The sequence below is a fragment of the Camelus bactrianus genome, chromosome 18, assembly GCF_048773025.1.
Source record: "Camelus bactrianus isolate YW-2024 breed Bactrian camel chromosome 18, ASM4877302v1, whole genome shotgun sequence".
NCBI classification, from domain to species: Eukaryota; Metazoa; Chordata; class Mammalia; order Artiodactyla; family Camelidae; genus Camelus; species Camelus bactrianus.
The window spans coordinates 32,340,000-32,366,580 of record NC_133556.1 but is presented as its reverse complement, the minus strand read 5'-3'; the positions used below and the strand labels follow the sequence as shown (position 1 = coordinate 32,366,580).

The 26,581-nt window shown below is 46.6% G+C and overlaps 2 protein-coding genes and 1 pseudogene across 4 annotated transcripts in view; 2 read left to right on the top strand and 1 right to left on the bottom strand.

The window, feature by feature from the left end:
* The window catches only part of PMM2 (phosphomannomutase 2), a 47,399-nt gene extending 25,334 nt beyond the window's left edge, over positions 1 to 22,065 (bottom strand). The window contains exons 1-8 of one of the 2 annotated variants that reach the window (XM_045521208.2): positions 21,908 to 22,065; positions 15,981 to 16,092; positions 13,410 to 13,486; positions 12,637 to 12,728; positions 9,493 to 9,592; positions 9,305 to 9,380; positions 7,932 to 8,047; positions 1,169 to 6,571 (exon numbers count right to left, since the gene is read on the bottom strand). In XM_045521208.2, the coding sequence (XP_045377164.1) occupies positions 6,461 to 6,571; positions 7,932 to 8,047; positions 9,305 to 9,380; positions 9,493 to 9,592; positions 12,637 to 12,728; positions 13,410 to 13,486; positions 15,981 to 16,092; positions 21,908 to 21,973 (750 nt within the window). In that variant the 5' untranslated portion in view covers positions 21,974 to 22,065 and the 3' untranslated portion in view covers positions 1,169 to 6,460. Of the gene's footprint in view, positions 1 to 1,168; positions 6,572 to 7,931; positions 8,048 to 9,304; positions 9,381 to 9,492; positions 9,593 to 12,636; positions 12,729 to 13,409; positions 13,487 to 15,980; positions 16,093 to 21,907 lie in introns of those variants that run through there. The other variant, XM_010961938.3, reaches the window with a different exon arrangement.
* Positions 16,975 to 18,830, top strand: LOC141573936 (large ribosomal subunit protein uL23 pseudogene; annotated as a pseudogene).
* An 84-nt stretch (positions 22,066 to 22,149) lies between the features above and the next one.
* Positions 22,150 to 25,669, top strand: TMEM186 (transmembrane protein 186). Of its 2 annotated transcripts, none has more exons than XM_010962109.3 (2): positions 22,150 to 22,242; positions 23,277 to 25,669. In XM_010962109.3, the coding sequence occupies exons 1-2, from the start codon at positions 22,240 to 22,242 to the stop codon at positions 23,910 to 23,912; spliced, it is 639 nt and encodes a 212-aa protein (XP_010960411.1). In that variant the 5' UTR covers positions 22,150 to 22,239; the 3' UTR covers positions 23,913 to 25,669. The 2 variants fall into 2 exon arrangements, with proteins under 2 accessions (XP_010960411.1, XP_010960347.1); XM_010962045.3 differs by having other exon boundaries at positions 22,229 to 22,272.
* Positions 25,670 to 26,581: the final 912 nt, after the last annotated feature.

The window sequence follows — 26,581 nt, the reverse complement described above, 5'->3', positions numbered from 1 at the left end:
TGGGAAGGGATAAATTGGGAGTTTGAGATTTGCAGATACTAACTAATATGTATAAAATAGATAAATAACAATTTTGTACTGTATAGCATAGGGAACCATATTCAATATCTTATAGTAACATCGTAAAGAATATGAAAACGAATATATGTATGTTCCTATATGACTGAAGTATTCTGCTGCACACCAGAAATTGATACAACATTGTAAGCTAACTATACTTCAATAAAAATACATTTTAAAAAAAATGAGCAGAAGACCTAAACATTTTTTCAGTGAAGACATACAGACGGTCAACAGGCACATGAAAAAATGCTCAATATCGCAAATTATCAGAGAAACGCACATGAAAACTACAATGAGGTATCACCTCACACCAGTCAGAATGGCCATCATTCAAAAGTCCACAAACAATAAATGCTGGAAAAGGTGTAGAGAAAAGGGAACCGTCCTACACTGTTGGTAGGAATGTAGTTTGGTGTAGCCGTTATGGAAAACAGTATGGAGATTCCTTAAAAAATTAAAAATAGACTTACCATATGATCCAGCAATCACTCCTGGCCATATATCCAGAGGAAACTCTTAATTTGAAAAGACACACGCACCCCAGTGTTCATAGCAGTACTGTTTACAATAGCCAGGACACGGAAGCAACCTAAATGTCCACTGACAGATGACTGGATAAAGAAGTTGTAGTATAAATATAGTGGAATACAACTCACCCATAAAAAATAATAAAATAATGGCATTTGCAGCAACATGGATGGACCAGGAATATGTCATTCTAAGTAAGCCAGAAAGAGAAAAAAAAAAAAAAAAAAAAACGGTATGATATCACTTTTATGTGGAATCTAAAAAAAATGGCACAAATGAACTTATTTGCAAAACAGACTCACAGACATAGAAAACAAACTTATGGTTATTGGAGGGGGAAGCGACAAATTAGGATTTTGGATTAGCTGATAAAAACTACAACATATAAAATAGGTAAACAAGTTCCTACTGTATAGCACAGGGAACTATACTTAATGTCTTGTAATAACCTATAATTAAAATGAATATACATAATACATGTATAACTGAATCACTATGCTGTACACCAGAAACTAACACAATATTGTAAATCAACTATACGGAGTCAATTAAAAAGAAACAGGGAAGGTGGTGGAATTGTAACTGGCAGGACCCTGTGGGGCCTTTCTGGGACAGAGCCCTCCCCCACGTCCTCTGCTGCAGCTCCTCTCTGACCTACCCAGATGACAGTATCTCGTGCCCATGTCCTGAGTTTTTCAGATGCTAAAACCACCACCAAAGGGGAGAAATTAACTACTCGATGATTATGAGCACGGAGCTCCCCCAGCTCTTCTGCCGCCCAAGGACTGACTACCAACCAATCCGAGAACTGTGCACAGCTGATCTCAGACCCTGGGACGCCCCATCTCACCTTGCTTTTGAAAAGGCTTGGCTGAAACCCTTCAGGGAGTCTGGGGTTTTGGGGGCATGAGCCATCCATTTTCAATAAACCTTTCTTTGCTCCAAATTCTGAAGTTTTGGTATTTTTGGCCTCACCGTGTGTCTGGCACATGAACTTGCAGAGTGCCAACTACCTGCCAGGCATGTTAGAAGATGGAGATATGGTGGCAAACTAACACTGTCTACTTAAGGGCTGCCTCCCAAGCTTACATTTGGGGTTGGGGGAGGAGACTGACATAAACAGCTCTGCGATGCTTTGTCTGCAAAAGGGGACCAGAGTGACGGGAGACGCCTTTGAGCAGAGACCTGAAGGAGGAGAGGGGACCCACCCCATGACTGCCCATCTAGGAAGGCTGCCTGGTCAAGAACTTGGGGGGTGGGGTGCTCGCTGAAGGGCCTTCGGGGGCCGGGGTCCAGGCTGCGAGGCCTTGTAGATGGTGGTGAGGACTTGGGATTTTATGTGAAGCTGCCTGAAAGCCACGAGCCAGGCTTCACAGGGTCAGGTTCACTTTACTAGAGGATCTTTCTGGAGAATGGATGGGGGATGAGGATGCCAAAGTGGAAACGACAGCCAGGATGCAAGGCCTACAGAAGCAACCACCTCTGGAGTGACAAGGGTCGCAGCTGTCGCACCTGCTCCACCCAGGGGAGGACGTCAGGTGTGTGGACAGATGTGTGCCTGAAAGATGCCTCACCTGTCAGGGGTGTCCGTCCCACTGTCCTGCTGGCAGGGTGGGTAGGGGAGCTGTGTGTGGAACTGAGGCTGAGCTCTGCTGCTGTGTAAGTCACCAACTCGGGACAAAGCCAGGTCCGGAGACTCGCGTCACCCTGGAAGGTGAAACCTCCCGCACCCAGCCAGGGCCTGCTCTCAGAGGGCAGCAGAGCCGCACCGCAGTGCCATCGACCTGGGACCTCCCTTTCCGTCCCACAGGGGACCTGGCTCAGAGTGTGGCGGGCCCCTTCCTGGGGCTGCACAGAGCTTGCAAACCTGAGTCCGGGTGAGGTCAGGAGAAGCAGAACCAAAACACCGCGTTAGTGAGGGTGCTACCCTCCAGAACGAGAAGGCTGCAGAGAACCAGAAATTTCAAAATTGGATTTGCATAGGCGCCAAAGGTTACGGATTCTGGCCAGGCAAACTTAGCCTCCCCCAAGCTCCACGACAAAGCCCTTGTTTCCAGGGAGGAGACAGGGCAGGAAGGGCCTGAGAATGAATAAATGATCATGTTTCTGATAGGGTGGACCTGGCAGGCCCAAAGGAGAGGCCACAGCTCAGCGCAGATCGCCTATTAATATTTAATCCCTACCAGGCCGAGGTCTGAAGATGAAACAGGAGGCAGTGTTTGCTGTGTTCAGACACTGGGAGCTGCAGAGAACCCTCAGCCGCCCCGTTCTGGCGTGTGTGAGCCGCCCTGTTCTGGCGCACGTGACCCTTGAGACAAAGAGGGAACGTGCATCAGAGGGGTCCCCCTGCCCCCCGCCTGCTCGACAGGGGGTCTCTGCTGCATGAACACTCGCCCTCGGCACAGACTCTGTAGCTTGCAGTCCAGAACCATGCTACACATGGACGTTTATCTTGGGTGGTTTAATAAGCACTTGGCAAATTTGTACGTATTATGGGTACAGAGGCCACAAGACAAGGGCTCGATCCCCAAAGAGCCCAGAGCAGGGCTTCTCCCCGGTTTGCAGGAGACAGTCACTGCAGGGGATTTATACATACGTCAATGAAGCTGAGGAAGAATAAGACACCAGAGACCCAGGATGAGCTCCTGGGTGACAAGGGCCAAGTGCCTAGGGGTCTCCTGGACGTGGTTTGTGTATGTGTTAGAATTAGCTGGGGATGAAAACAATCGCAAGCAACTTTAATATGTGAAAATGCATGCCCTTAAATAACTGTACTGATCTTTTCCTAGAAAGAAGTAAATAGCTGTGGTTAAAAAAAAAAAAAAAAAGGCCTGCCCTTGGGTACATGAGGTTTTGCAAGCAATCAGGTGATCCCAATGCACTTCCAGGGCTGAGAATCAGCAGCTTAGAACCCAGCGGTGACCAGGCCTGGGGTGTGGCGGAAAGCAAGCTGGCTGTCAAGCTAACATTCCTGGGGAGACCATCTGTCGATGTCTCCAGCACAAACCCTGCATCCACGACACAGAATGAGAGCTGCGGAGGGGCCCTGGCACAGAGTATGGCCAGGAGACGCTGATTCTGTGGACATCAGTGACTGAACAGGAGAGCCGTGGCAGGGGACCCTCACCTCAGGGCCTGTCTAGTCAGCCACTGTCCTATTCTCTGGACCAACAAGGCCATGAGTTCTGGTGTTCAGAAGGAAGGCGGTCCATTGGGGACCCTAGAGAACACTCAAAGCCTGTGGTTTCCCCGCACGGTGTCCTGCTTCCCATCCTCCCACAGCAGGGACCGGGGGTCTCCTCAGCTAGGCTAAGAACCTTGAATCTGGTCCAGCCTCCCCTAGGAGGCTCAGACCTCAGGGAGCAGCGATTCATCCCAGGTCCCTCCAGGAACAAGGGACTCCCCGCACCACGCTAATTTCAGCCTTCCACCACCCAGGCAAGACCCGGGCCTCAGATTAAGCCACAGAAACAAATGAGCAATAAGACAGGCCACATTCTGCACTTGTGTGAGCCCCCAGGAGTCTGAAGAGCCCTGGGGATGCCAGGCGAGGTGAGGGAGTCCAGACCGTAGCCAAAGGCCAGCTCCCAACTGCAGCCTGGCCAGGAACTCCGGGTTTGCTGGGCAACACTCGCAAAGGCAACCCATCGCCCACCCCGCAGGCCTCCAATCTCCTACAGCAATCTCAGTACTAAGTAAGTCTTATCAAAACATCCTTAAAAGCAGCAGACGCAGTCTAGGGGCAGTGTTGGCAGGGTGCAGTGGGGAGGATTTGGGTCTCCTTGGCTTCCAAGAGCCCGAGGCCTCTTTCCACCACACTGAAGCTAAAGAGCAGTCTCAGAACTTTGGACGTGAGGTGGGAGAATCACAAAGGGAGGGGCTCCCAGATCCCACCCAGCCGCTGACCGTCCGTGAGGCCCCCGCCTTCCCACGGCCACTGCTCCCCATCTCTCCAGGCTGTGGTCAGGACGGGGCAGGGAGACAGCAAGCAAGCATCTAGCCCAGGGCCCGACACCGAGAAAGTACTTGAAAATTTTGATTTCCTTCCTGTTTTCAATTCAGTATTTTAAAATTTTACTTTTCAATAGATAGCACATTCATGCAGTTCAAAAATTTTAAGAAAGGATCCTGTCACAGTGGTCTCTCACAGCCTTGTCCCCACCCCCACAGTAACTCTATAATCTGTTTTTTAGGGGGTATCCCTTCAGACTCCCTGTATGCATTTATAAGCAAATATGAAGAGAGATTTCTCCAATTTTAGACAAAAATTTAGTCTGTTATGGGGAGGGCACAGCTCAGTGGTAGAGCGCATGCTCAGCATGCATGAGGTCCTGGGTTCAATCCCCAATACCTCCATTAAAAAAGAAAAAATCTAGACCGTTCCTTACACTGCCCCACACTAGCTCTGTTTTCACAGCCACCTGGCATTCGGCCATGTGGCTGGACCACTGGCTATTTACTCCACGTCCTCCAGTGCAGGGCAGGGCAGGGCGGTCTCGGGTCCTGCCCCTCTCCGTAGCCCTTTCACAGCCACAGGAGTGAGCCGTGCGGTCAGAGTCCACCAGTGGGTGATGCTCAGGAAGTGTTCAAATGTTTTCACATCGCAAAGATCTTAAAGCCAAGATGTCCTTTTACGAAAAGCGTTCAACGAGCAGGAGCGCTCTTGCCTGGGGATTCAGAAAGGCCGGGGCGTGACCTGTCAGGCACAGCCCCCTAGGCAGCCAGGCAGAGCAGCCTGGGTGTGTCTCCCGAGCCTGGGCCATCTCCTTCCCTGTGGCAAAGGTCCCCCGGGCCAGGCCCAGGGCCTCTAAGCTGGACTCGGAGCTCGGTTTCAATGGACACTGATGTGGCTGCTGGGAAGGATGATTTAGAAAAGCAAGGGCCAGCCTCTTCTTACTCTGCTTTCTGGAGGTGCTCAGAGTAGGGCGGGGTTGGGAGATGACACGGGGACTCAGTGTAACATCAGAGCCCATCAGATGGAGGCTGAGCTGCCGGGAGAGGGGAGGCTGTCAGGCAGGCTTCTAAGCCTGCTGAGCTTGGCAGGAAAATGGCTTTTTACTGACAGCTTTTAGCTCAGGTGCTGTTTCCCTGGAAGCCAGCAAAAACATTTGCCATGGTACAAAGAAAAGAAACAGCTTTCAAAAAAAAAAAAAAAGAAAAAAGAAAACAGTTTTCAAAATGTCTATCACTGAATATGAAAATGAATTTGAAGCCAGTATTTGGACTGCTCTGTGCCTAAAGTTGTTCAAAGATTTAGATGGCTGGACTGCTAACTCTCATTTCTAGGGAACCACTGACAAAAAAGACCAGAGAGGAGGGCAAAGGGTGACGCAAGGGTATTAGCACAGGGTTAGTTACAACAGTAAAACCCACAACCCGAATGGGCCTCTACTAGGGAAATGGGTAAATAAACTGTACCTAATGGCAGAATGTTATAAGGCCACTGAAATCTTGTTTTCAAAGAATATTCACTAACGTGGGGGAAATGGAGTACGTTAAAGAGAACAAAAGCAGAAAATAAAACCACGCACCGGCCAGGCCCCACGTTTGGGATCACATACATGCGAACAGGCTGGGAGGCCTGTCAGCTGTGATTTATAAGTAACTTTTACTTTCTTCATATTTTTTCTAATTTTCTACAATGAATGCATATTAATTAAAAATGGGGGGGGGGGCCTCCATTCAATAGCATCTGTTTTTAAAAGTAGGTAACAACAGATGTGTGGTAATGCAGGGGTTAAACAGAAAACTCTCTCCCAAATGAAGAACTCTCCAGAGAAGTCTTTCTGATTATCTCAAGAACTGCATTCTGTTCTGCAAAGTCCCAACCGCGGCTTCAGATGGCTATCAACATACAGCAAGAGTGTCATCACCACAGAAGAGTCTGTCTCCGGCCGTGTGAAGAGCCGTCCTCAGACCGCAGGGATCGGCGCCACGCTGGGAGGACTGGAGAAGCTCCCGGCTGGGCCTCAGACCGGGGCTGTAATTTCATTAGCTTACTTTTCCTACACACATCATGTCAGATAGTGCCTTTTTTCCCCCCAAAGCCTGAATTCAAAGCTTTTCTGCATCAAAGTGTTTCAACAAAAGGATGGTGGTTATAAACCACTTCTCTCTGTCGTTAAGAGACAGCCTGACAGATATAGCTCCCAAGAAGCACCGCATTCCTTTGGGAACTAGTCCGAACCTTTCCCACCCAGCTCGAGAGACTGCTTGTGGACGGGAAAGTGTGCTCATTTAAAGAGTGGGTAGCTTGCTCTGGGGCCACCAGCTGTGTCATTTAGCTGCGTGACCTTGGGCAAGTGACCCTTCCTGAGCCCCAGTTTTATAATTTTGAACAGAAGACATGAGACTATACCACCCAGGAGTCCCTTTCATGCTGGAAGACTAGCACGTGGAGATCTTAACTGAAAAAGGCAAGGCTGTGCGGGACAGACCTTGGCAAAACAGCAAGTATTTTGGAGCGGACCAGGGATGGGAGGGATTAAAAACTCGCTACATGTAGGCTTTCTGATGCACCTGCTGGCGAGTACGGCCACAAAGCCGGAGACAGGATGCCTGATGGCAAGGTAGTCCCCACCACTGTGGGGAACAGAGGGCGAGAGGAACGTAAGGAGGGGGCCCCAGGCTGGGCACGGGGCTGAGCCTCCTCGGGGCCTCAATGGTGGCAAGGCCTCTCCGCCTGGCCCCCTCGGGGACCCACCAGTCCTAAGGAGAGCCCCGCTCTGCTGCCTCGGTAGCTCTGGGGAAACCCCTCCTACGTGTTCCTCCTGCTGGCGCGGGCCTCTTAACAGCCAGCTCTGCTCTCAGTCCCCAGTTTAGATTCGGCCCCAGACTTGGGATTTCCAACAGCCCCCAGGGACTGTTGCCTGTACCCCATGTGTGATGTCCAGGACTGATTGCCCGCCTCTCCTCTCTCTCCTGAATTTCAGACTCATGAGATTTCCGGTCCTCCTACCATTTAGAACTCCTAGTGTCCAACCTAAATGAATGCCCCCAGGAAAAAGAATACAGTGGAAAAATAAAAGACGGTAAGGGCTTTGAGACACAAAGAGGCTCTGACGACAGCACTGAGTCATATTCTGGAAGGCACTCGAGGTGGGAGACACTTCATTCAAAGCCAAACTGAAAGGCTCGATCCTTGCCTTCACTGCGAGGTCAGGTGTCTGAGCACCGATGAGAGGGGCTCCGTCACCCCATCTCGTAGGACAGAAGCCAGTGCTCGGTTGGAGCTGGGCTGCCTGGTAAAGCGTGGGTGCCGGGGAAAGAGCCCGTTTGTCGGTTTCCCTGCTGCAAACCCAAACTGAACAATGAAACTGCACGAACACTTCCGTACTTACAGGCATGGTTTTGTCTCCAAAGAAATAAATAGTCTTATAGCCATCGTTTTCCACGTGTCTCAGGCAGTACCGCTTGTCCCATCCGTCAGGAAAGACATCAAAGCTGATCTGGCCTCCTGCCGAGTGGGGAGGGAGACACACAAGGTCAAAGTGAAAAGGAGGCTGATGACACGTCACTGAAAACAACGTGCCGTTCACTCGCGTCATTAACCGGAGTGTCAATGTTATCTTTACTACCCTAGTTTGCTAATTATAATGCTTTCGGGGTAGGTTCTAGAAATTAATTCTTGCATTATGTTTGTTTCCAACATTATTTCACCTAAAATCTAAATAAGAGACTCAGAGTGGGACCCGTATTTGCATCTGAGAGCGCTGCTGTCTACATGAAGCACTGAGCAAACTTCGTGAAAGAGCGGCCATCGGCTTCACTCAGCCTCGCTCACCTTGAGCTGTACCGCACTCTCGGTGGAAAGGCCTGGAAGCGGGCTGCATCCCCGCTCACTGCACAGGAAAATGAAAATCCCACAGAAGGGGATTTACAGGCCGCTTCCTTGGGCAATAAAAACCCCTTCAAAGTTTTGTCAGGAAGATGTTCATCTCCCAGTTCAAGGACACTTAATAAGCCACCCACTCAACTTTTATACAGAATCCCTCTGCATTCTGTTTTCGGGCACGCACATGCTATTGGTAAACGAGGGGGCTTTCAGAACTGGTTCGTCAGCACCCACAGCAGAAATCGGTCTACTTAAAGCATCTGACAGGCACCTTCCACCAAAGAGCAAGGCAAAGACGTCAGCCCTGCGGGAACAGCTCTGCAGTCACCAGGAACGTCTGAGCCGGCCTGTCGTGAACAGAAGCTTTGTGAACCTGGACGAGCGCCTTTCCTTTTCTGGGTCTCGGTTTCTTGATTTGTGAAACCAACCCAAGCGACTTCTAAGGTTCTGCGCCGTTCACACATTACAGGATTCCAGAGCACGCTCAGGCTACTTGATCTAAGAGGCCCCCACCCCACCTGTCTCCTACAGAGTTACCAACGTTACCGTCTTCTGCACAAACACGTGGGGATGAGTTCCTATTCTTCATTAAGCAAGATGTTCTTATTTTGAACCAGGAGAATCACGGGGAAGAACAATCCTGCTGGGTGAGAATTAAGAACCAAACCCAGCATTTCCTGGAAGGTGGTTCCTAACTGGGCAAGTCTCTACTCTGGCTGATTACGCAGGAGAGTGATCTCCCCCTACAGGTGGGCGCCTCATTGAACCCTCTTGCCCGTCTGCAAACTGGGCACAGTCCAAGTTCAAGAGTGCACCAGCCCACAACAAACTCCTGGCAAACAGCTCCCAAAGTGTGCAACCCGTCTGAGTGCACAATACCTATGGAGAACGTGAGGCCTTTTCCTGCAAACTCCTTCCGCAGATCCTCCACAAATTTCTGCCTTATGTTTTCTTTCTAAGGAAAACAAAAAGATACCAATCATCTCTTGTGTTAGAAAGCACACATTCCTGGCCACAGTGTTGCACACCTTGTCTTCACAAACCCAGGATATTTCAGAAAGACTCACTTGATCAAGTTCGTAGAACTCAATGCGTTCTTCCTGGCTGCAGCTTCGTCCGACAGGGGACACGTTCAACATCCCGTTTCGAAATTCAATGAAAGTACCCCTGGAGAGGAAAAGGGGACAGAGGTCCCGGAGACACATCATTTATCTGAGCTACGTTATAAAGAGGCTGCAAAGTGGGGCAATTCCCAAGGCAGAGACTGCTGAGATAAACGTCTGGCAGAGCCATGCTGAGCCATGTGGCAGCCGTGAGCCCCACGGGGCTACGGAGCCTTGAACTGTGGCTAATCCGACCGGAGATGAGAGTTCAGAGATTTACTATGAAAAAGGAGTATAATCATCATTAATTATGCTTTATATTGGGGGGTGGGTACAGCTCAGTGGTAGAGTGTGTACGAGGTCCTGGGTTCAATCCCCAGCACTTCCATTAAAAAATACACAAATGAATAAATAAACGAACTTGATTACCCACCCCCACAAAAACAAAACAAAAAAATTAAAAATAAATAAATAAGCTAATTATCGCCCCCAATAATGCTTTATATTGAGTGTTTGAAATGATTATATTTTAGATAAATTGGGTTAAACCTATTAAAATTAATTCCACCTGTTCCTTTCTACTTTTTAACATGGCCACAGAAAACTTAAAACACTGCCTGTGTGGCTCACATTGTGTGTCTGTCGGTGGTGCTGCTGCTGAGCAGAGAACGTTATATACAGTTAACAGAGCCAGGAAAGCCATTACCAGCTCTTCAAATTCCCCGAGGAATTTGAAAATTTATCTCCCAGACACCTTTGTTGGTGACCTAGTGAACATGCTGATTTTCACCAAGCAAAGCGACACGCAAAAAGGCTCGAGGGACCTGGTGAGCCTGAGAGAGAACTGAGGAAGCGCAAGTCACCCAGGGGCAGGCTGCTACGAGATGGCTGATGTGACCGCAGAAATGAAAACAGCCTAACACGTTTTAAATTACTTTGAATGAAGATGTTAAAAAACACATTTTCAAAACAAACATTTTCCCACCACGTTTCCAGTTAGGGTCTCAAAGTTGTTTCTTACAAACTCAATTAAGTGGTAAGCTACTTATTTTGACAAACCCAACATAAGCATTTTTTACTCTGAGATGTCTTCCAATTCTAAACGCCGATGCCCGTGAGCTCCTGAAATGTTTTCCCCGAACCGTTTCTGCTCTTTTAACCAAACAGCTCTGATCTCCAGCCACGTGTAAACCCCGAGAAGACACGTGCCAGGTGGGCAGCTGGGGACCAGAGTCCAGGTCCACGCCACCACTTACGAGGTGACCTGGGCACCTCTCTGAGCCTCACAAAGGGCTAATGACACTCACTCTGATCTCTGAAGAGCCTCGTGAAAACAAACATACCTCGTAAACTGGTGGGAAGCAACAATCAGTCATCAGGTAAAGAAAGTGGAACCCCCATCACTGGGTCCTTGTCCTGCTGTGCTCAACTTGCAGAAAAACAGGCAAATGGTCTAACAACGTATGTGCACCTGAGATGCTCTTTCAAACCCCCTGTCCTGGCTGCCCTGGAGTTGGGACAGACCAGCCTGCCCCTGGCACCTTCCATGTGCACACTGGGGTACGGGGCACTGGGGATCATTCTCACAGGTCCTAAATGGTCAGAAAAAGAGCTCAATTGTTTTCCTCCAACTCAAGGACACATCACTCCTCTTATTCCCAAGGCGGGGAGGGAGGCTGACGCACTGCAGAAAAGCTTCTGTTCTAAAAACCAGGATTAAGGAGGTTTATCAAGCATTCACTTCCTCCCCGAAGATCTGGATGCTCTGAAGTATTACTGCCCCTGCCTGACCTGCATGGGGCACAGAGTCAGCACTGACGAGAAACGTGGGCAAATGCTGAGAAGGAGAATCTCAGCGCTGCCTCCTGAATTCACCAGGGGCAGCTCATGCTAACTGGGAATTCCAGCTCTGCCCGCTGATCCCCCTCGATAGATGATGTCCTCTTCGGGGACAGGAGTATACTTACCCTTTTTTCAATCTCGCCTTAATACTTAGCCCAAAGCAAAGACTGAACTGACCTGGGATATGTTACATGTTCACTTTTACATGGAGAACTTCTAACACACACAAAAGTAAACAGCATAGGATAACAAACACTCACATGCATCTCCCAGCTGCAACAAAGATCGACTCTGGTAGCCTGTCTCAACTGTGCCCTGTCCTGGGACAGATTAGAGAGGGGCAAGCCCCCTGGCCTCTGAGAGGAGGCGCTGAGCAGGGGGCACCTGTTTCAGGAATTCTGGAAACAGGTCTTGGGCAGCCTCAAAACTGCAGCACGTCTTGAAATCCAATCGCCACTGAAAATGTTCCTTCTTCTAATCATTAAGTGCATTAAGTTACGTATAAGTGCAGAAAACTGAGAAGATAATGAAAAGCATTTCAAAGAAACCTCCTGTAACCTCACTGCCAAGAAATAGCCACTGTTAGCATCTGGTCCATTTCCTGCCAATCTTCTAACTGTAGGCGTGTGCGCATATGACTGTGTGTTGTTACTTCTTAAAAATGGGAATTGAGATGATAATAGTACTCCGAGCCAGAGGTAGGTCCCCAAACCAAATGTCTACAGAGGCCAGGAAAATGAGACAAGAGGCCCGTGAAAGAGCAAGGGCGGGAATGCTGGGGCGCTGGGCGGGGGCAGTGCTGCCTGGCCCGCTGCTGCCACACAGGAGGTGGGGCATCGAGCTGCCAGGTCTTCAGATGCAACAGAAGCCGGAAATCCAGACATTTTAAAATATGAAATCAGATTTTTAAATGACAGCGCCTGATTCAGATTGTATTTAATGCTGGGGGCCAACCCAACTGGGCTCTGCGTGGGATTTGGCCTGGGGGCCTCCAGGCTGAGACCTCCCAACCTGGGGCTGAGTTTGCTTTTTGCACACTGTTGTTTCGCTGGCATGCCCCCTAACTAAGAGCCTCAGGACGTAAATCGTTTTCAATTTCCGTCCTGTGGACGTGCCACCATTTCCATAATCATTCGTCTACAGCTGGCTTGACGGTTTCCAGTGATCCCTTACTAAGCACTGGGCTTTGGACTTCCAGTAGCCCCAGCCCACCAAGTGACCGCCCTCCACATTCCAGCGCAGCCTCTTTGCTGAAAGCACACCCACCTCTTCCTCGGGAGTTTAATTTTTGCAATGTAGCTCAGACAGTAGTTGATTAAATCTTGGATCAGGGCCTCGCCCAGGTGACCTTGAATATTCTAGAGAGAGAAAATGCCGGAGTTACTTGACATGGCGGAAGGCGCTTTCAAAATGGCTTTGCAGCAAACCCAGGTTCCAGGCCACTATGGGTCGAGGGTCCCCAGGCTGATGCAGTGGTGACGGGGACACGCCCTGCTGCCTTCCCTTCCTCTCCCTTTCCCTCTGGTTGAAAACAGGAGGCAAACCACAAAGGGCTTTAGTCAAAAGCATTTTCTGCTTCATTACTCAAGGTCTTTGAATTCATTAGCTTTCAAGTGCTTCCTGGAAGCCCCAAAGAGCTTATCACTGCTGCTTTTATTCAATTAAGATATCTGCAGACACTGAGAGAAAATACATTTGTTAAACTTGGGCCTTCTCTTATGTCTGAACAGAACGATCTTAATGATAGTAAGAGCTACACAGGACCTTTCAAAATGCTTGTAGCAAGGCAGCCTAGCCTAGCCTCTGCTACCATCATAGAAATACAAGGTTAAGTGTCCTTAAAAAACAATTATAAAAATTTATATTTTGGAATATGCAGTAGTCACATGGTTCAACACCCAAAATGTAAAAAATACAGGGTGAAGATTCATTACCACTCAGCTTCCAAATACACCTCCCCAGAGGCACTCAACGTCAAAAATCTTTTTAGAAAACATTTTTCTGGTAGTACTTAGTCGTTTGGATACTTGAGAACCTACCTGTTTGCATAAGAGTTTCCCATCTTTATATGCTACCAAGCCATTTTCTGGAAACACATAATCATATTTTTCAACCACTGCAAACAGAAGAAAATTTAGAATGTAATGAAATGAAACCTGTGTTTCTTTTCCTATTTTGTTTTCAACTTTTTTTTTAAATACAGTAGAACCTAGTTGTTTATCTACCTTGTACATAGTAATTTGAAACCTGTGTTTCTATTTCTTTTCTTTCTTTCTTTTTTTTTAATTGAAGTGCAGTCAATTACAATGTGTCAATCTCTGGTGTACAGCACAATGTTCCAGTCATGCATATATACACATATATTCATTTTCATATTTTTTCCATTAAAGGTCATTACAAGATATTGAACATAGTTCCCTGTGCTATACAAAAGAAACTTGTTTAAAAAATTTATTTTTATATATAGTGGCTAACATTTGCAAATCTCAAACTCCCAAATTTATCCCCTCCCATCCCCTCTATTTCTTGATTAACACTTATCACCAATAAAATGGCTAAACTCCAGGAATGACTATGAAAGGCGATCTCATCTTTACAGATTGGCAGAGTGGGGAAAAAAGCTCCCTAAAATTGTTTTAAAAGAAGGCTCTTCAGGGGGGAGGGTTCAGCTCAAGTGGTAGACTGCATGCTTAGCATGCGTAGGTTCAATTCCCAGTACCTCCATTAGAAATAAATAAATAAATAAGCCTGATTACTTCCCCGCCACACACACAAAAAACTAAATAAATAAATCACTCTTCAAAAAAAAAAGTTAAAAAAAAAAAGGCTCTTCGTTACAAACGTAAAAGATGACATCTAGGCTGAAGATTGGAGACTTGGTGGTGGGTCATCTCTTGTCTCTGCCTTCAGCCTGCCTGTTTGTAAGGAAGGATGGGAGCCAATGAGGGCTCCCAAACCTCACTGTGCATCTGCATCACCGGGGCAGTGATGAAAATGCGCAGAATTCCAGGCTCTGCTCCTCAAGGCTTCTGAATCAGAATCTGCTGGGGCCAGGCTAAGAATCAGACTTTTTTTTAAAGTTCTTCGGGCGATTCTTGTATTTATTCAGATTTGGAGACCACCCACATAAATCTTAATGGAGCCTCCAACGTTCAGCACTTGTTAAAACGCAGATTCCCAGGCGCTGTGTGTTAGGTCCCCCCCTCCCCAGTATTTTAACAAGCTCCCCAGCTGATTCTGATCCTGGTGGGTCTTCCATTTTCCCCCAGCTTGTGGGCTTTTGATTCTGGTGTTCTGAGTCATACTGAAAGGTAAGACACTGTCCTACACTGACAAACCTCTCTGAGCCTGTGGTTAAATGCATGACCAGAGGCAGAAAGGGCAATCAGGACCAGGTAACAGGATTTCTGGGGCTTAATGTGCCCCATTATGTTGTTTATAGCATTTCTGCGGAGCACCAATAGGAAAATTAAGTGTAAGTGGAACAGAGAGTTTTACAAGACTACATCTATTACTCTCTCAGTACGTGATCCAGTAAACACACCCTATAACAGATCTGGACCGTAAGATATTACATCTAGAACAGTGGTTCTCACCTGTGGGGGATTTCGCCCCCTAGAGGACATCTGGCAGTGTCTGGAGACATTTTTGGTAGTCACACTGGGTGTGGGGGCACCACTGGCATCAAGTATGCAGAGGTCAGGGAAGCTGCTAAACACCCCGCAGTGCCCAGGACAGCCCCCGACAACAGAGAATTATCAGGCTGGAACATCACCAGTGCCAAAAGAGTGATCAACCCGTCTATCCCTCCACCCGCTATTTCTTATAGGCCAGGCACCCTGGAGGCCCTGGGGCTAGAGGTGAATAATCCACAGTCCCAGTCTTCAAGACGAACGTAACCGAAAGTTTCCAATAACCCAAGGGTGCTACACCAGCAGGGCCATGCATTAGAATCTCTTATCGGCAGTTGCTAAAGTATGATTCCCAGGCCCCGCAGACCTATTAAGTCAGTGAAGGAGCAAATAAAAATCTCCGAGAGGAGGGTACAGCTCAGTGGTAGAGAGCATGCTTAGCATGCAAGAGGTCCTGGGTTCAATCCCCAGTACCATCAATCAATCAATCAACCGAATGCTCCCCAACGTCGGGGGAGAAAAAAGAATCTCCAGCTTCCTGAGGTCTGGGGTTAGAGATTCTGGTTCACTGGGTCGGGGAGGAGCCTGGGCGACCCATGACTAGGGAACTTAGGGAAACACGGCAATTGGGCAGCAGAGGGGAGGCATGGAGACCCAGAGGACACCTCAACACCTGAGCTGGGGCCAGAGGGGCAGCAAGAAGCACTGCAGGCAAAGACACAGATGCCCGTCTCTCGGTGAATCTACCCATGCATCTGAGCAGCAAGCGCTCCACCAGCAACTCCAGAAATGTACCGAGAGGATTTAAAGCAGGAAAAATAAAGGCAGAGAAAATGCTTCCCCGTACAAAGAAGCAGGAAGCCTGCCACGTGGGGATGAGGGCTCGGGGCTGCCTGGGATACTTAATGGCTACAGGTCCCAATATCCTCCTGAGAAGTTAACCTTTCACCAAAATGCAACGAGCAAGGTGTAGTTTACCATCACTTCCCAGCTGCTCCTGTACTTTCTCAAAGTCCGACCCGCCTACTACTCCAATTTTGATCTTCTGCCTCAGTTCTTGTAGAAAGCCATCCATGTCTTTGGTAATTTTCTGCATTTCAAAAAGGAAAATCAAAAAATACAATACAAAGTAGTCAGGAGACTAAAATCCCAAGAGCAATACAACCCTTACCTGCCAACTCGGCTTCTAGGTCCACAGATAAGAACAACTGTTTCGGTTGGGATTTTGGGACATCAACTTTTTATCAGAAAAACCTTGTTAAATTTGACTTATTTTTACCTAGTTTAAAAGACACAAGTAATCTACTAACAGCTGTTATGCACTGCTGGCTCCAGCTATTTTCCTGTGCATTTATATACTTGTCTATAGGCACACATAGAAGACATAACACACATAAACACAGGCACACATTACAAAGTCTTTTAAGTTTTTTTTTTTTTTAATGGAGGTACTGGGGATCGAACCCAGGACGCTGTGCATGCTAAGTATGCGCTCTACCACTGAGCTATACCCCACCTTCCCCCAAAACAGGTCTTTTTGAAGCACAAGTGGACTCACTCTGTGACTTGTGCAGTATCTTGCTTTTCAGCGCTAAGTTGTGGTGTCTTTTCCATAATGTATGTAGATCTAGCACATTGTTTTCAAATACTACACTGTACTCCATTTATGGATTTAAGCTGTTGATTTTAAAACAAAACAACATAAGGGGGAGGGTATAGCTCAGTGGTAGCTCATGCTTAGCACACGCGAGGTCCTGGGTTCAATCCCCAGTATCACCACCAAAGAACTAAATAAATAAACCTAATTACCTCCCCACTGGAAAAAAAATTAAAAACAAAACCCCCAATACAATATAATGAAATTAAAGAGGAAGTTCAGATTTATAATAATTATACAAACAGAAAGCATAAGAGTAAGAGCACCAGATTTTTGAGAGAAAAGCTCCTGTATAGGCACTGGCCTCAGTGGTGCAATTTTATGCCAGTTAAATTCCCAATGGTGTGCTAATTCAAAATAATTTTTTTTTAAATGAATGTTCTTCTTTAAATTGAGGTGTAGTTGGCTTACAATGCTGTGTTAATTTCTTTGGGATGGAAGGGGGCAATTAGGTTTGTTTATTTTAGCGGAGGTACTGTGGACTGTATCCACGACCTCATGCATGCTAAGCATGCGCTCTACTGCCGACCTATACCTCCCCCGCAAGCTATTTTAAACTGAAATGAAAAGACATCCTGGTGTTAAGACAAATCACAATGAATTTTTGATAGTCTTATTTCACTACTTTTAGCAATTTTAACTCTACACTTACATGGAATATCTTCACAAATACAGTTACCAGAAATTAAAAACAAAACACCTGCTTAACTTCAGTACAAAAACATCTTGAGTTCAATCTTCTCTTTTTCTTAAAAAATACTTTTTTAAAGAGCAATACAAATGTATGATTAATAAAATAAAATTGTATAGAAGGGCTTATAAGAGTGCAGTCTATTCTATATCTTTCATGGAATCTTCACCTAGCAGACAAAACCTAGTGGCCTCTGAGTCAATGACAGTGAAAATGGGTCCCACAGTTCCCCCAAGTGCTTTACTGAGAACTGATGTCAGAACGGGAGGAAGTGGGAAAGACATCTGTGATTGCAAAATACTAAAAATGCAAATACGGGGCAGGGCAGGGTATAGCTCAAGTAGTAGAGTGCATGCTTAGGGTGCACAAGATTCTGGGTTCAATCCCCAGCACCTCCTCTAAAAAAATAAGTAAAGCCTTTTTTCACGAAGATGGCACCGAAAGTGAAGAAGGAAGCCCCAGCCCCTCCCAAAGCCAAAGCCAAAGCAAAGGATTTGAAGGCCAAGAAAGCAGTGCTGAAAGGCATCCACAGCCACAAAAAAAAGAAGATCCGGACATCACCCACGTTCCGACGGCCCAAAACACTGCGGCTCAGAAGGCAGCCCAAATATCCTCGGAAGAGTGCCCCTAGGAGAAACAAGCTTGACCACTATGCCATCATCAAGTTCCCCTTGACCACCGAGCCAGCTATGAAGAAGACAGAAGAGAACAACACACTTGTGTTCATTGTGGATGTCAAAGCCAACAAGCACCAGATCAAACAGGCTGTGAAGAAGCTCTATGACACTGACGTAGCTAAAGTCAATACCCTGATAGGCCTGATGGAGAGAAGAAGGCCTATGTACGGCTGGCTCCTGACTATGATGCTTTGGATGTTGCCAACAAAACTGGAATCGTCTAAACTCAGTCCAGCTGGCTAATTCTAAATATAAAAATTTTCACTAAAAAAAGAAGTAAATAAACTTAATTACCCCCCCAAATAAATAAATAAAATTTTAAAAAGTAGGGGAGGGTATAGCTCAAGTGGTAGAGTGCATGCCTTGCGTGCATGAGGTCCTAGGCTCAATCCCCAGTACCTCCCCACAAAATAAATAAACCCAATTACCTCCTTCTTAATTAAAAAAACAACACAATAATAAATAAAAATGCAAATACCAACAGCAAACACAACACTTCCATCTTCAGACAGAAGCCTCAGGGTACAATTTTATCTCATCCTGACCCTTGTGCGCACTGATGAGCTTTATAAATGGTATAGTGGTCAAGCCATCAGACGTGTTCTACAACATGAATGGGCTGCAGAGGCACCTTTTCACTTCCAAGTGGCAGCAAATACTTTTTGACAGGAAATAAGACCCAGCTGCTTGTGACCACAATAAAGCATCTAAACTACCCCTCACTGCAGGAGAGGTATCAGGAGCAACATGACCATGCAGCAAAATTGCTGTGATGTTTCTAAGTGACTCCTGTGCTGATAATTACAAAGAATTCTTTATAAAGCATCCCAGAGAAAATAAAGCACAGAAAAAGAGCCAAAAGCTTATAAGTAAGATGGAAAAATGTTAAAAATTCTGGGAAAAAAATGATAAAGAACTTTTTTGGGATGATTAAGGAAAACTGATGGGAGTAGTAGAGGAAGAGTTAGCAAAATAGGGCCAGAATTGGTCCATTGCTTGTTTCTGTCCAGTGTGACTGGGACACAGCCACATACATTCATTTACACAGTGTCTGTGGCCACAACAACACAGCTGAGTTGTGACAGAGACCACATGACCTGAGAAGCCTCAACCATTTTCTATCTGGTGTTTCACAGAAGGAGTTTGCCGACTCCTGGACTAGGGTATAGAACAGTCTTAGGGAACTGGTGGTAGTTCCCTTAAGTGTGATGACGATGCTGTGGTTCCCACAGATGTCCTAGTTCTCAACAGCTGCCTGCACAAATATTTAGGGGTGAAGTACCGTTATGACTGCAGCATAGGAAGTGGTACAGCAAAGATCAAAAAAGAGAGAGAGAATTGATCTTAATCGTTGTTGAATTTAAGTGGTGGGAATACGGCTGTTCTGGGGACTGTTTTCTCCAGCAATTCTGTATGTTTGATATTTTCCATGATAGAAAGTTGCAAAACACTTCATCTAGGTTTATGCCCTGTTTCTCTTCGCACGGTTTTGTTCTAAGTCTCAACTGCTTTTAGATGCAATGGCATTTCTTAGGAGAGTACTCAGAACAGCAAAGTTCTACTGAAACACTGAAATGTACAAGGCTCTGGACTCCACTCTTGTTAGATTTTACCTGTTTAGGTCATATCCTGTTTCAGCAGCTGCAAGAAAAGATAACCCATTCTATGCTGCCTATCAAGGAATGTTTCCAGTAGACAATAATGCGTATCTTCATTTTACTCTTCAGTTTCTTCTGATTTTAAAGAAACAGAAATGTTTGACTTATAATATCTAAGCTATTTAATATACTAAAATGCACTGGTTGACTCTAATGATTTATATATGTCTGTGTTTGTGTAATGTGTACCTAGAGGGAAAAGAGTATTAATTTGACCTAGAGTTTGTATAGGACATATAAAAATCAAACAGATTCACATGTATGGCTTCAGTCATTAATTAGATACAATCAGCAATTTTGTAGTAACTACACTAATACTTATCTGACAGTTCCTGAACTGAACTTTTAAATTATTCTCATAAAAATAAACCAATCACTAACGCCAAAAAAAAAAAAAAAAAAAAAAAAAGATAACCCATTCTATTGCTTCCGGATTCTCTTGTGCTTATCACTGTTTGAGAATGCGTGTACTGAAGAAGGGAATAGTTCTGTTGCTAAAATATTTTTACTTTTCATCTAGAGCACCCAGCACATAAAAACTCTCTTTTAAATCAGATTTTTTTTTTAGTGTAAAAATTACTTTCGTTCACCAAAGAATATCATGTTTTAAATGTTTTAAGGGACTCCACTGTGGGTTGCCTGGTTTCGCTGCTATTTCATTTTTGTGTTTATATATACTGATTCCTTCTGGGAATCAGATGCATTTGCCTGAATGGCATACCTAGTAACCAGAACAGCCTCCACCTTAGTGCAGTGGCAGAAAATGGCAAACTTAGCAAATAACAATACCCTGAGGCCAGAGACTTGTACCAGATCTGTTGTGCAAAATCAAGCTCATGGTTTCACTGAGTCTTATGTTTAAAACGGAAAAAAACAACTATCCTACTTGGGATGAAATAGGGAGAAAGCTGAGAGGGTCCAATGATACTGTGTAAAAAGGCTTGGAATGTAAACCCTAGACCATCACGGCCACTGGGCCAAACTGAGCACCTGTTTTCTTCGTAACAAAGTTTTACTGGAACAAAGAGACGCCACGTCTACATATGGTCTACAGCTGCTTTGCATTAAAGCTGAGTAGTTACTACAGACCATACGGTGAGCAAACACAGAATATTTGCTATCTGGCCCTTTACAAACAATGAATTGCTGACCTTGCTCCAGACCACTAAGGACGTTTAACAACCTACAGGAGTGTGCTGATCATTGAATCTCAGAGTCAGAAAGGGCTTTCGGAGAACTTGCAGCTTAGTATCATCACTAGATACACAACACCTGTGGCTCAGAAGGGTAAAATGTGTCTAAGGTCACAGACATTTGATGTGGAATTCTGGAGCACACCCCTGGTACCACCCAGCCAAAACTAAACAGGGTAGAGGTGAACTCGAAGACAGCGAGGCCATTGGGGCCCAATCTCAAGTTGAAATGGCTGGTGTTCAGGCACTAATTTGTGCTGCAAGGGGGAGGTAAGAGTGTGCTTCATCACAGAAGTTAATCCTAAATGAAACCTGTTGGTGCCTGTGGCAGCAAAACCTGAAAATGGGAAGCAAGTTTCCAGGAGTCCAAGGAGGCTCTCAGCAGACAGCCTGTGACAATCAAGGTTTCCTCAATCACCCCAGTCCACCGCAGGGCTAGAGAAGGGAGTGGTGGTGGAGACTAACATTTATCAAATACTATTGAACACAGCCTACTGTATGCAGGACACTTTCATGAACTTACGTGATTTCATTCCACCTCCCCCCACCACATACAACCTACGGAACAGGTAATGTCCCCATTTAAAGCCACAAATGCTGAGGCTCTGAAGTTAAATGACTTGCTCAAGGCCACACAGCTGTGAACAGAAAAGCTGAGACTCTACTAGGTCTATTTGACTTGGAAACCTATGTTTTTCATATCAGGCTACCGGCACAGGCCTGAGGAGGGCACAAAAGCTGGTAGAGAGGCTGAGCTGGGTGTTCAAACCTAGGGCTGGCGGTGAGACTCCAGAACGATGTTTTCCAACCCAGGCCCGTCCCATCTCTCCTAGCACCCGGAGGTTTTGAAGAGCTGGTCAAAGCTTCCATCTAATCTTTCCAAGGAACTCAGAATAGAGTTCAGCCGCTCCAGGGGCGATAGAAGATCCTTAGCCGCCCCAGGTCGCCCACCTGGTCGGTCGTTAACCCCGTCTAGGAGAACCAGGGGGCTCTGCACCAGCTGCCGCCAGGCCGCCGGGCGCCGCTTACCTGCCGCGGGGCCGTCAGGGTCCCGTCTACATCGAAGAGGCAGAGCGCTGGCCCGGGTGCCGCCATAACCCCAACTTCCACGCGTACCTTACAGGACTCACTGGCACCTGGAACTCGGCCCGGAACTTCCGGGTCCGGCCCCCCGTGCCGCAAGGTACGCCGGGAGGAGGAGAATCCACTCCCACAATGCCTGCGATTAGCGGCGGCTATCCGCCCTGGACTACAGGTCCCAGAATGCAACGCGCCTCTACGCTATCCTATTGGGGCCGAGCACCCTCTCCTAGGGTTCCGGGAGTAGGTGGGATTCACTTCCGGCAGCAGGAAGCAGGGCCATGGTAAGAAGGCAGGTGGCGGCAATGAGGGAGGTGAGGTGTTTTGGGGGTCGGGGTCAGGCCTGGGGTTCTGATAAGGAGAATACGCAGGAGGGACCTCCCGCGTGGGTTACGATTTGGTATTCCCGGCCTTCTTTTGTGCTCGGGTCACGTGGGCCAACTACAGTGGCAACTAAAGCTCACTGAGCATTCACCGTGCATCAAGTGGATTCGAGGGCTTTAAAACTATTACCTCATTCAGTATGTTCTGGATCCCCACTTTGAAAGATGAAGAAACTGGGGCTCAGAGAGGTGGAGTAATTTGCCCGAGGATCCACAGCTAGTGATTGTAGGAGCCAGGACTGGAACCCAGATCCGCCTCCATCGCCCGAAGTTATCTTTCACTGCACTTTTCAAGGTGTAGAACTGTGCACCTGGTAAAACCCTGTGCCACGGGTTGACGCCTCCATTCCTCCCTCCTCTTCTCCTAATCTAGGCTAAGAAAACAGCGTTTTCCTTCTGCCCCCAAGATGATGCTTTAACCTGACCAAGAATTGGAAAGTCCGTCATAATAATGAATAGCGGATTTGTTTGCCACTAGGACAGTGACTTATTTTCGTCCCTGGGGAAATGTTCACACAGGCTTATGGATCCAGTGCCCAGTCCAGGGTTGGCCCTTCCTAGGTATTTGTTCAATGAATGAAGGCTGTGCCTCCTTTTCTATACCTGCCTGCTTGAACTGCCTGGAGGAAGGAGGACCGGTTTGAAAGTCAGACTGCCCCACACGCTGGCTGTGTGTCTTTGGGTAAACTTCTTACCTTCTCTGGGTTGTTACCTCAGTGGTCAAGTAGCAGTAGTGGTTCCCATCTCACAACCGCTTTTGTGAAGATCACGTGAGGTAAAAGCATCTAGCTTACCTTTCTTTTTATCTCTGGCTGTAACGCCAACCTCACAGGATTGGCGGGGAGCCTCTGTGTAAGATGCTTTGCAGATGTCTGTTATGTGAGTTAGCATGGTTGAGCTGCGAGAGAGAAATGATCTCCCTGTCTCCCTTGCAGGCTGCCCTCCTCCGAACTGTGCCACGATTGCCAAGGACAGCTGCATGGGGAAGGCCTCTCCAAGGGCTGTGGTGCTGCAGTGGGCAGGATCCTAGGAGGTGGGTTGGGAGCAGGCTGCCCACCTCCAAGGAGAAACCAGCAGGCACAGAGACAGAGAAGTTTCAGATGGTCTATCGGTTTGATGCCATCAGGGCCTTCGGGTACTTGTCACGGCTCAAGGTGGCTCAGACAGCCCTGACAGTGGTGGCCCTGCCACCTGGCCTCTACTGGTACTCCCAGGGCCTCATGACCTTCAGCTCCCTGTGTCTCGCAGGCGGCATAGCTGGCTTCGCGCTGGCCATGTTGTGCTGGATGAGCCATTTCTTCCGGAGGCTGGTGGGCATCCTGTATGTGAATGAGTCGGGCACCGTGCTGCGGGTGGCCCACCTAACCTTCTGGGGCCGGCGACAGGACACCTACTGCCCCGTGGCCGACGTCATCCCCATGACGGAAAGCAGAGATCGGCCTCAGGAGCTGTTCATGCGAATCCAGCAGTACAGTGGGAAGCAGACCTTCTACCTCACCCTGCGCTACGGACGCATCCTGGACAGAAAGCGTTTCACGCAGGTGTTTGGGATGCCGGATGGGCTCAAGTGAAGGGTCTCCCGCAGGAGGGCAGAGGGGGTGAGCGAGGCTGGGAAAGGGGATCCGGCAGCTGGAGACTTTGCCAGCGTCCCTGGGAACTTATCTTTTGGAATGAGGAAATTCACAGGAGAAAACCTAGTAGTGTGGTTACTAGCCCTGAGTGCACGTTCTTAACTGCACTTGTGTACGACATTCAGATGATGGCCAGAAGTTTCTGTTAAGAGCCAGTTCTTGGAGGAATCTATGCCAAGTTCACTCAAACTGTACAAACACAGGTGTGGGAGGAGCCAAAAGGCTTGGGTCTGTCTGTTCTCAGAGCTCCGTCCTAGGACAGATTATTAAGTCTCTTGGAACCTTGGTTTTTACATCTGTAAAATGGAAAAATCCTCCCTGTCCCCTGGGATGGTGTGAAGATAAACAATAAATGTCACTGTTAGTTTAGAGGTGAGGGTGCCCAGAAAGGCTTCCAGGCAATTGGGAGGGATTTCCTGAGCCCTGGGCTGCGCCCTCTGGTGGACCCAGCAGCACAGGGGACTGGGACGAAGCCTACAGGTGGGTCATTTCCACCTGCCAGCAGGTCGTTGCACAGCCACTGGGACAGGGTTGTCGTCCAGGCAAGCTCACCACCCGGAGGTCTAGGGGCTCCCACGTAGGGAGGCCTTGCAGTGTGATCAAGTCAGTGAACTCGGTGCTGGTGCGATCCTTTACAAACCAAAGCCAGCTACATACAGCGCCCCCTGTCGTTAGTAATACATGTTTAGTAATATATTTATCATGTAATTTATAACAGTAAAGAGGAAGTCATGATCTTTATGATTCTCACTCAAAAGTCAATAACTAAATTTTGTTTTGTGACCTTCCAGTCTTTTTTCACTGTAGTAAAATATAAACATAAAAAATGTATCCTTTTAACCATTTTTAAGTGTACAATTAAGTGGTATTGTGTATTTACAATGTTGTGCAACCACCACCACTCTCCATCTCCAGAACTTTTTCATCATCCCAGCCACTAACTCTGTGCCCATTAAACAGTAACTCCCCAACCCCCCCTTTCTCCAGTCCTTGGCAGCCAGTCATCTGCTTTCTGTCTCTATGGATTTGCTTATTCTGGATGTTTCATATAAATGGATTCATATACTATATGGCCTTTTATGTCTGGCTTCTTTGACTTGGCGTAATTTGCAAGGTTGATCCATGTTATGTCAGAACTTCATTCCCTTTTTATGGCAGAATTATATATGTGTATGTTACACCTTGCTTATCTATTCATCTGTTGATGGACATTTTGATTGTTTCCACTTTTGGCTATTGTGAATAATGCTGCTGTCAACACTGGTGTACAGATGTCTGAGTTTCTGCTGTCAGTTCTTTTGGGTATTTTCTGAGAAATGGAATTAATTACTGGACCATATGGTAATTCTACATTTAACTTTTGGAGAACTTGCCAGACTTCCATAGTGGCTGCATCATTTTATATTCCCACCAGCAATGAATAAGAGTTCCAGTTTATGCACATCTTTTTTTTTTTTAAATAGCCATCCTAATGGGTATGAGGTGGTATCTCATTGTGCTTCCAGTGTTTATTAAAACATAGATGTTTTCCTGTACCTGAAATTTTTTTTTTGCTTCATGTTATAACATAAGACTATGTCAGTTATAAACATTCATTAAAAATATTCAGTCACAAAAAAGAAAAACTTGTAACTGTTGAAATGCTAGATGCTAACTTATTATGGTCATCATTTTGCAATATATACATATATAAATCATTATGTTGTAGACTTTAAGTTAATACAATGTCATATGTCAATATATGAATAAAATTGGGGGGAAAACAGGCAACATACCTTACAAGTAGATAAAAACAGAAGTCCCAGAAACAGAAGTCCCAGATTACTTGATTTTTTTTCATTTAGATACTTTTTTATGCAAAAAAAAACAGTAATTATAAAATATTCACTGAGCGGATGTAGCCGGTTCTGTAACCTTTACTGTTTAAATGATTTCCATTTTTTCGTTGCTATAAAGAATGTGAAAAATATCAAATATATGGGGAGAGACCCTTCCTCTGTGTAGACTGAAAATGGCATTTTGAGCAAAGGAACTTTATAATCAAGATAATATGAAAGAAGTTAGATCTTAATTTATTTCATTTCCCCAGAATTTATTCCATCTTCCTGCAAAAACGCATATAATTCAAGACAGTTTGTTCTTGCAGGCTTCCAGATCAGCCAGTCATCCTGCCCAAACCTCTTGTGCCGGGTGCTAAGGGCACCGCAGTTCATAGAAGGTTTTTGCTTTTGTGGGGCTTCCAGTGTCTAGGTGAGGAGGGAGGACGGAGCTAAGTGCTTGTAGGTAGTTAGAGATGGGATAGTGCAGTGAAAGAGGAGGGGGCAAGGGTTGGGAGAGGAGCCAGCATGCCCCAGGACGCCCAGGATGGGGAAGGAGACCCCAGGAGTGAGGAGGAAAGTGTTACTCACCGCTCTGTCCAGCCCAGGGAAAGCAGTAATTGTGTGCTTCTGCCCTGGATAGGGGCTTGCCTCTGCTAAAGCGAGGTCCCTGAATTTGACCCTTATCACTGTGAGAAGCCTTTGAAGGTCAGAGAAAGAGAACATTGAGAGAAAGTTTGGGAACTTTCAAGAATAATAGGAAACAGCACTTTTTAATTTGTATTCATTTTT

What these genes read in the sequence shown, in the direction of transcription:
- TMEM186 (XM_010962045.3), top strand. Translation starts at nt 22,240, where the DNA reads ATGGTAAGAAGGCAGGTGGCGGCAATGAGGGAG. An exon ending in AGGTGGCGGCAATGAGGGAG is followed by an intron (nt 22,273 to 23,276) that starts GTGAGGTGTTTT and finishes TCTCCCTTGCAG; the next exon opens with GCTGCCCTCCTCCGAACTGT.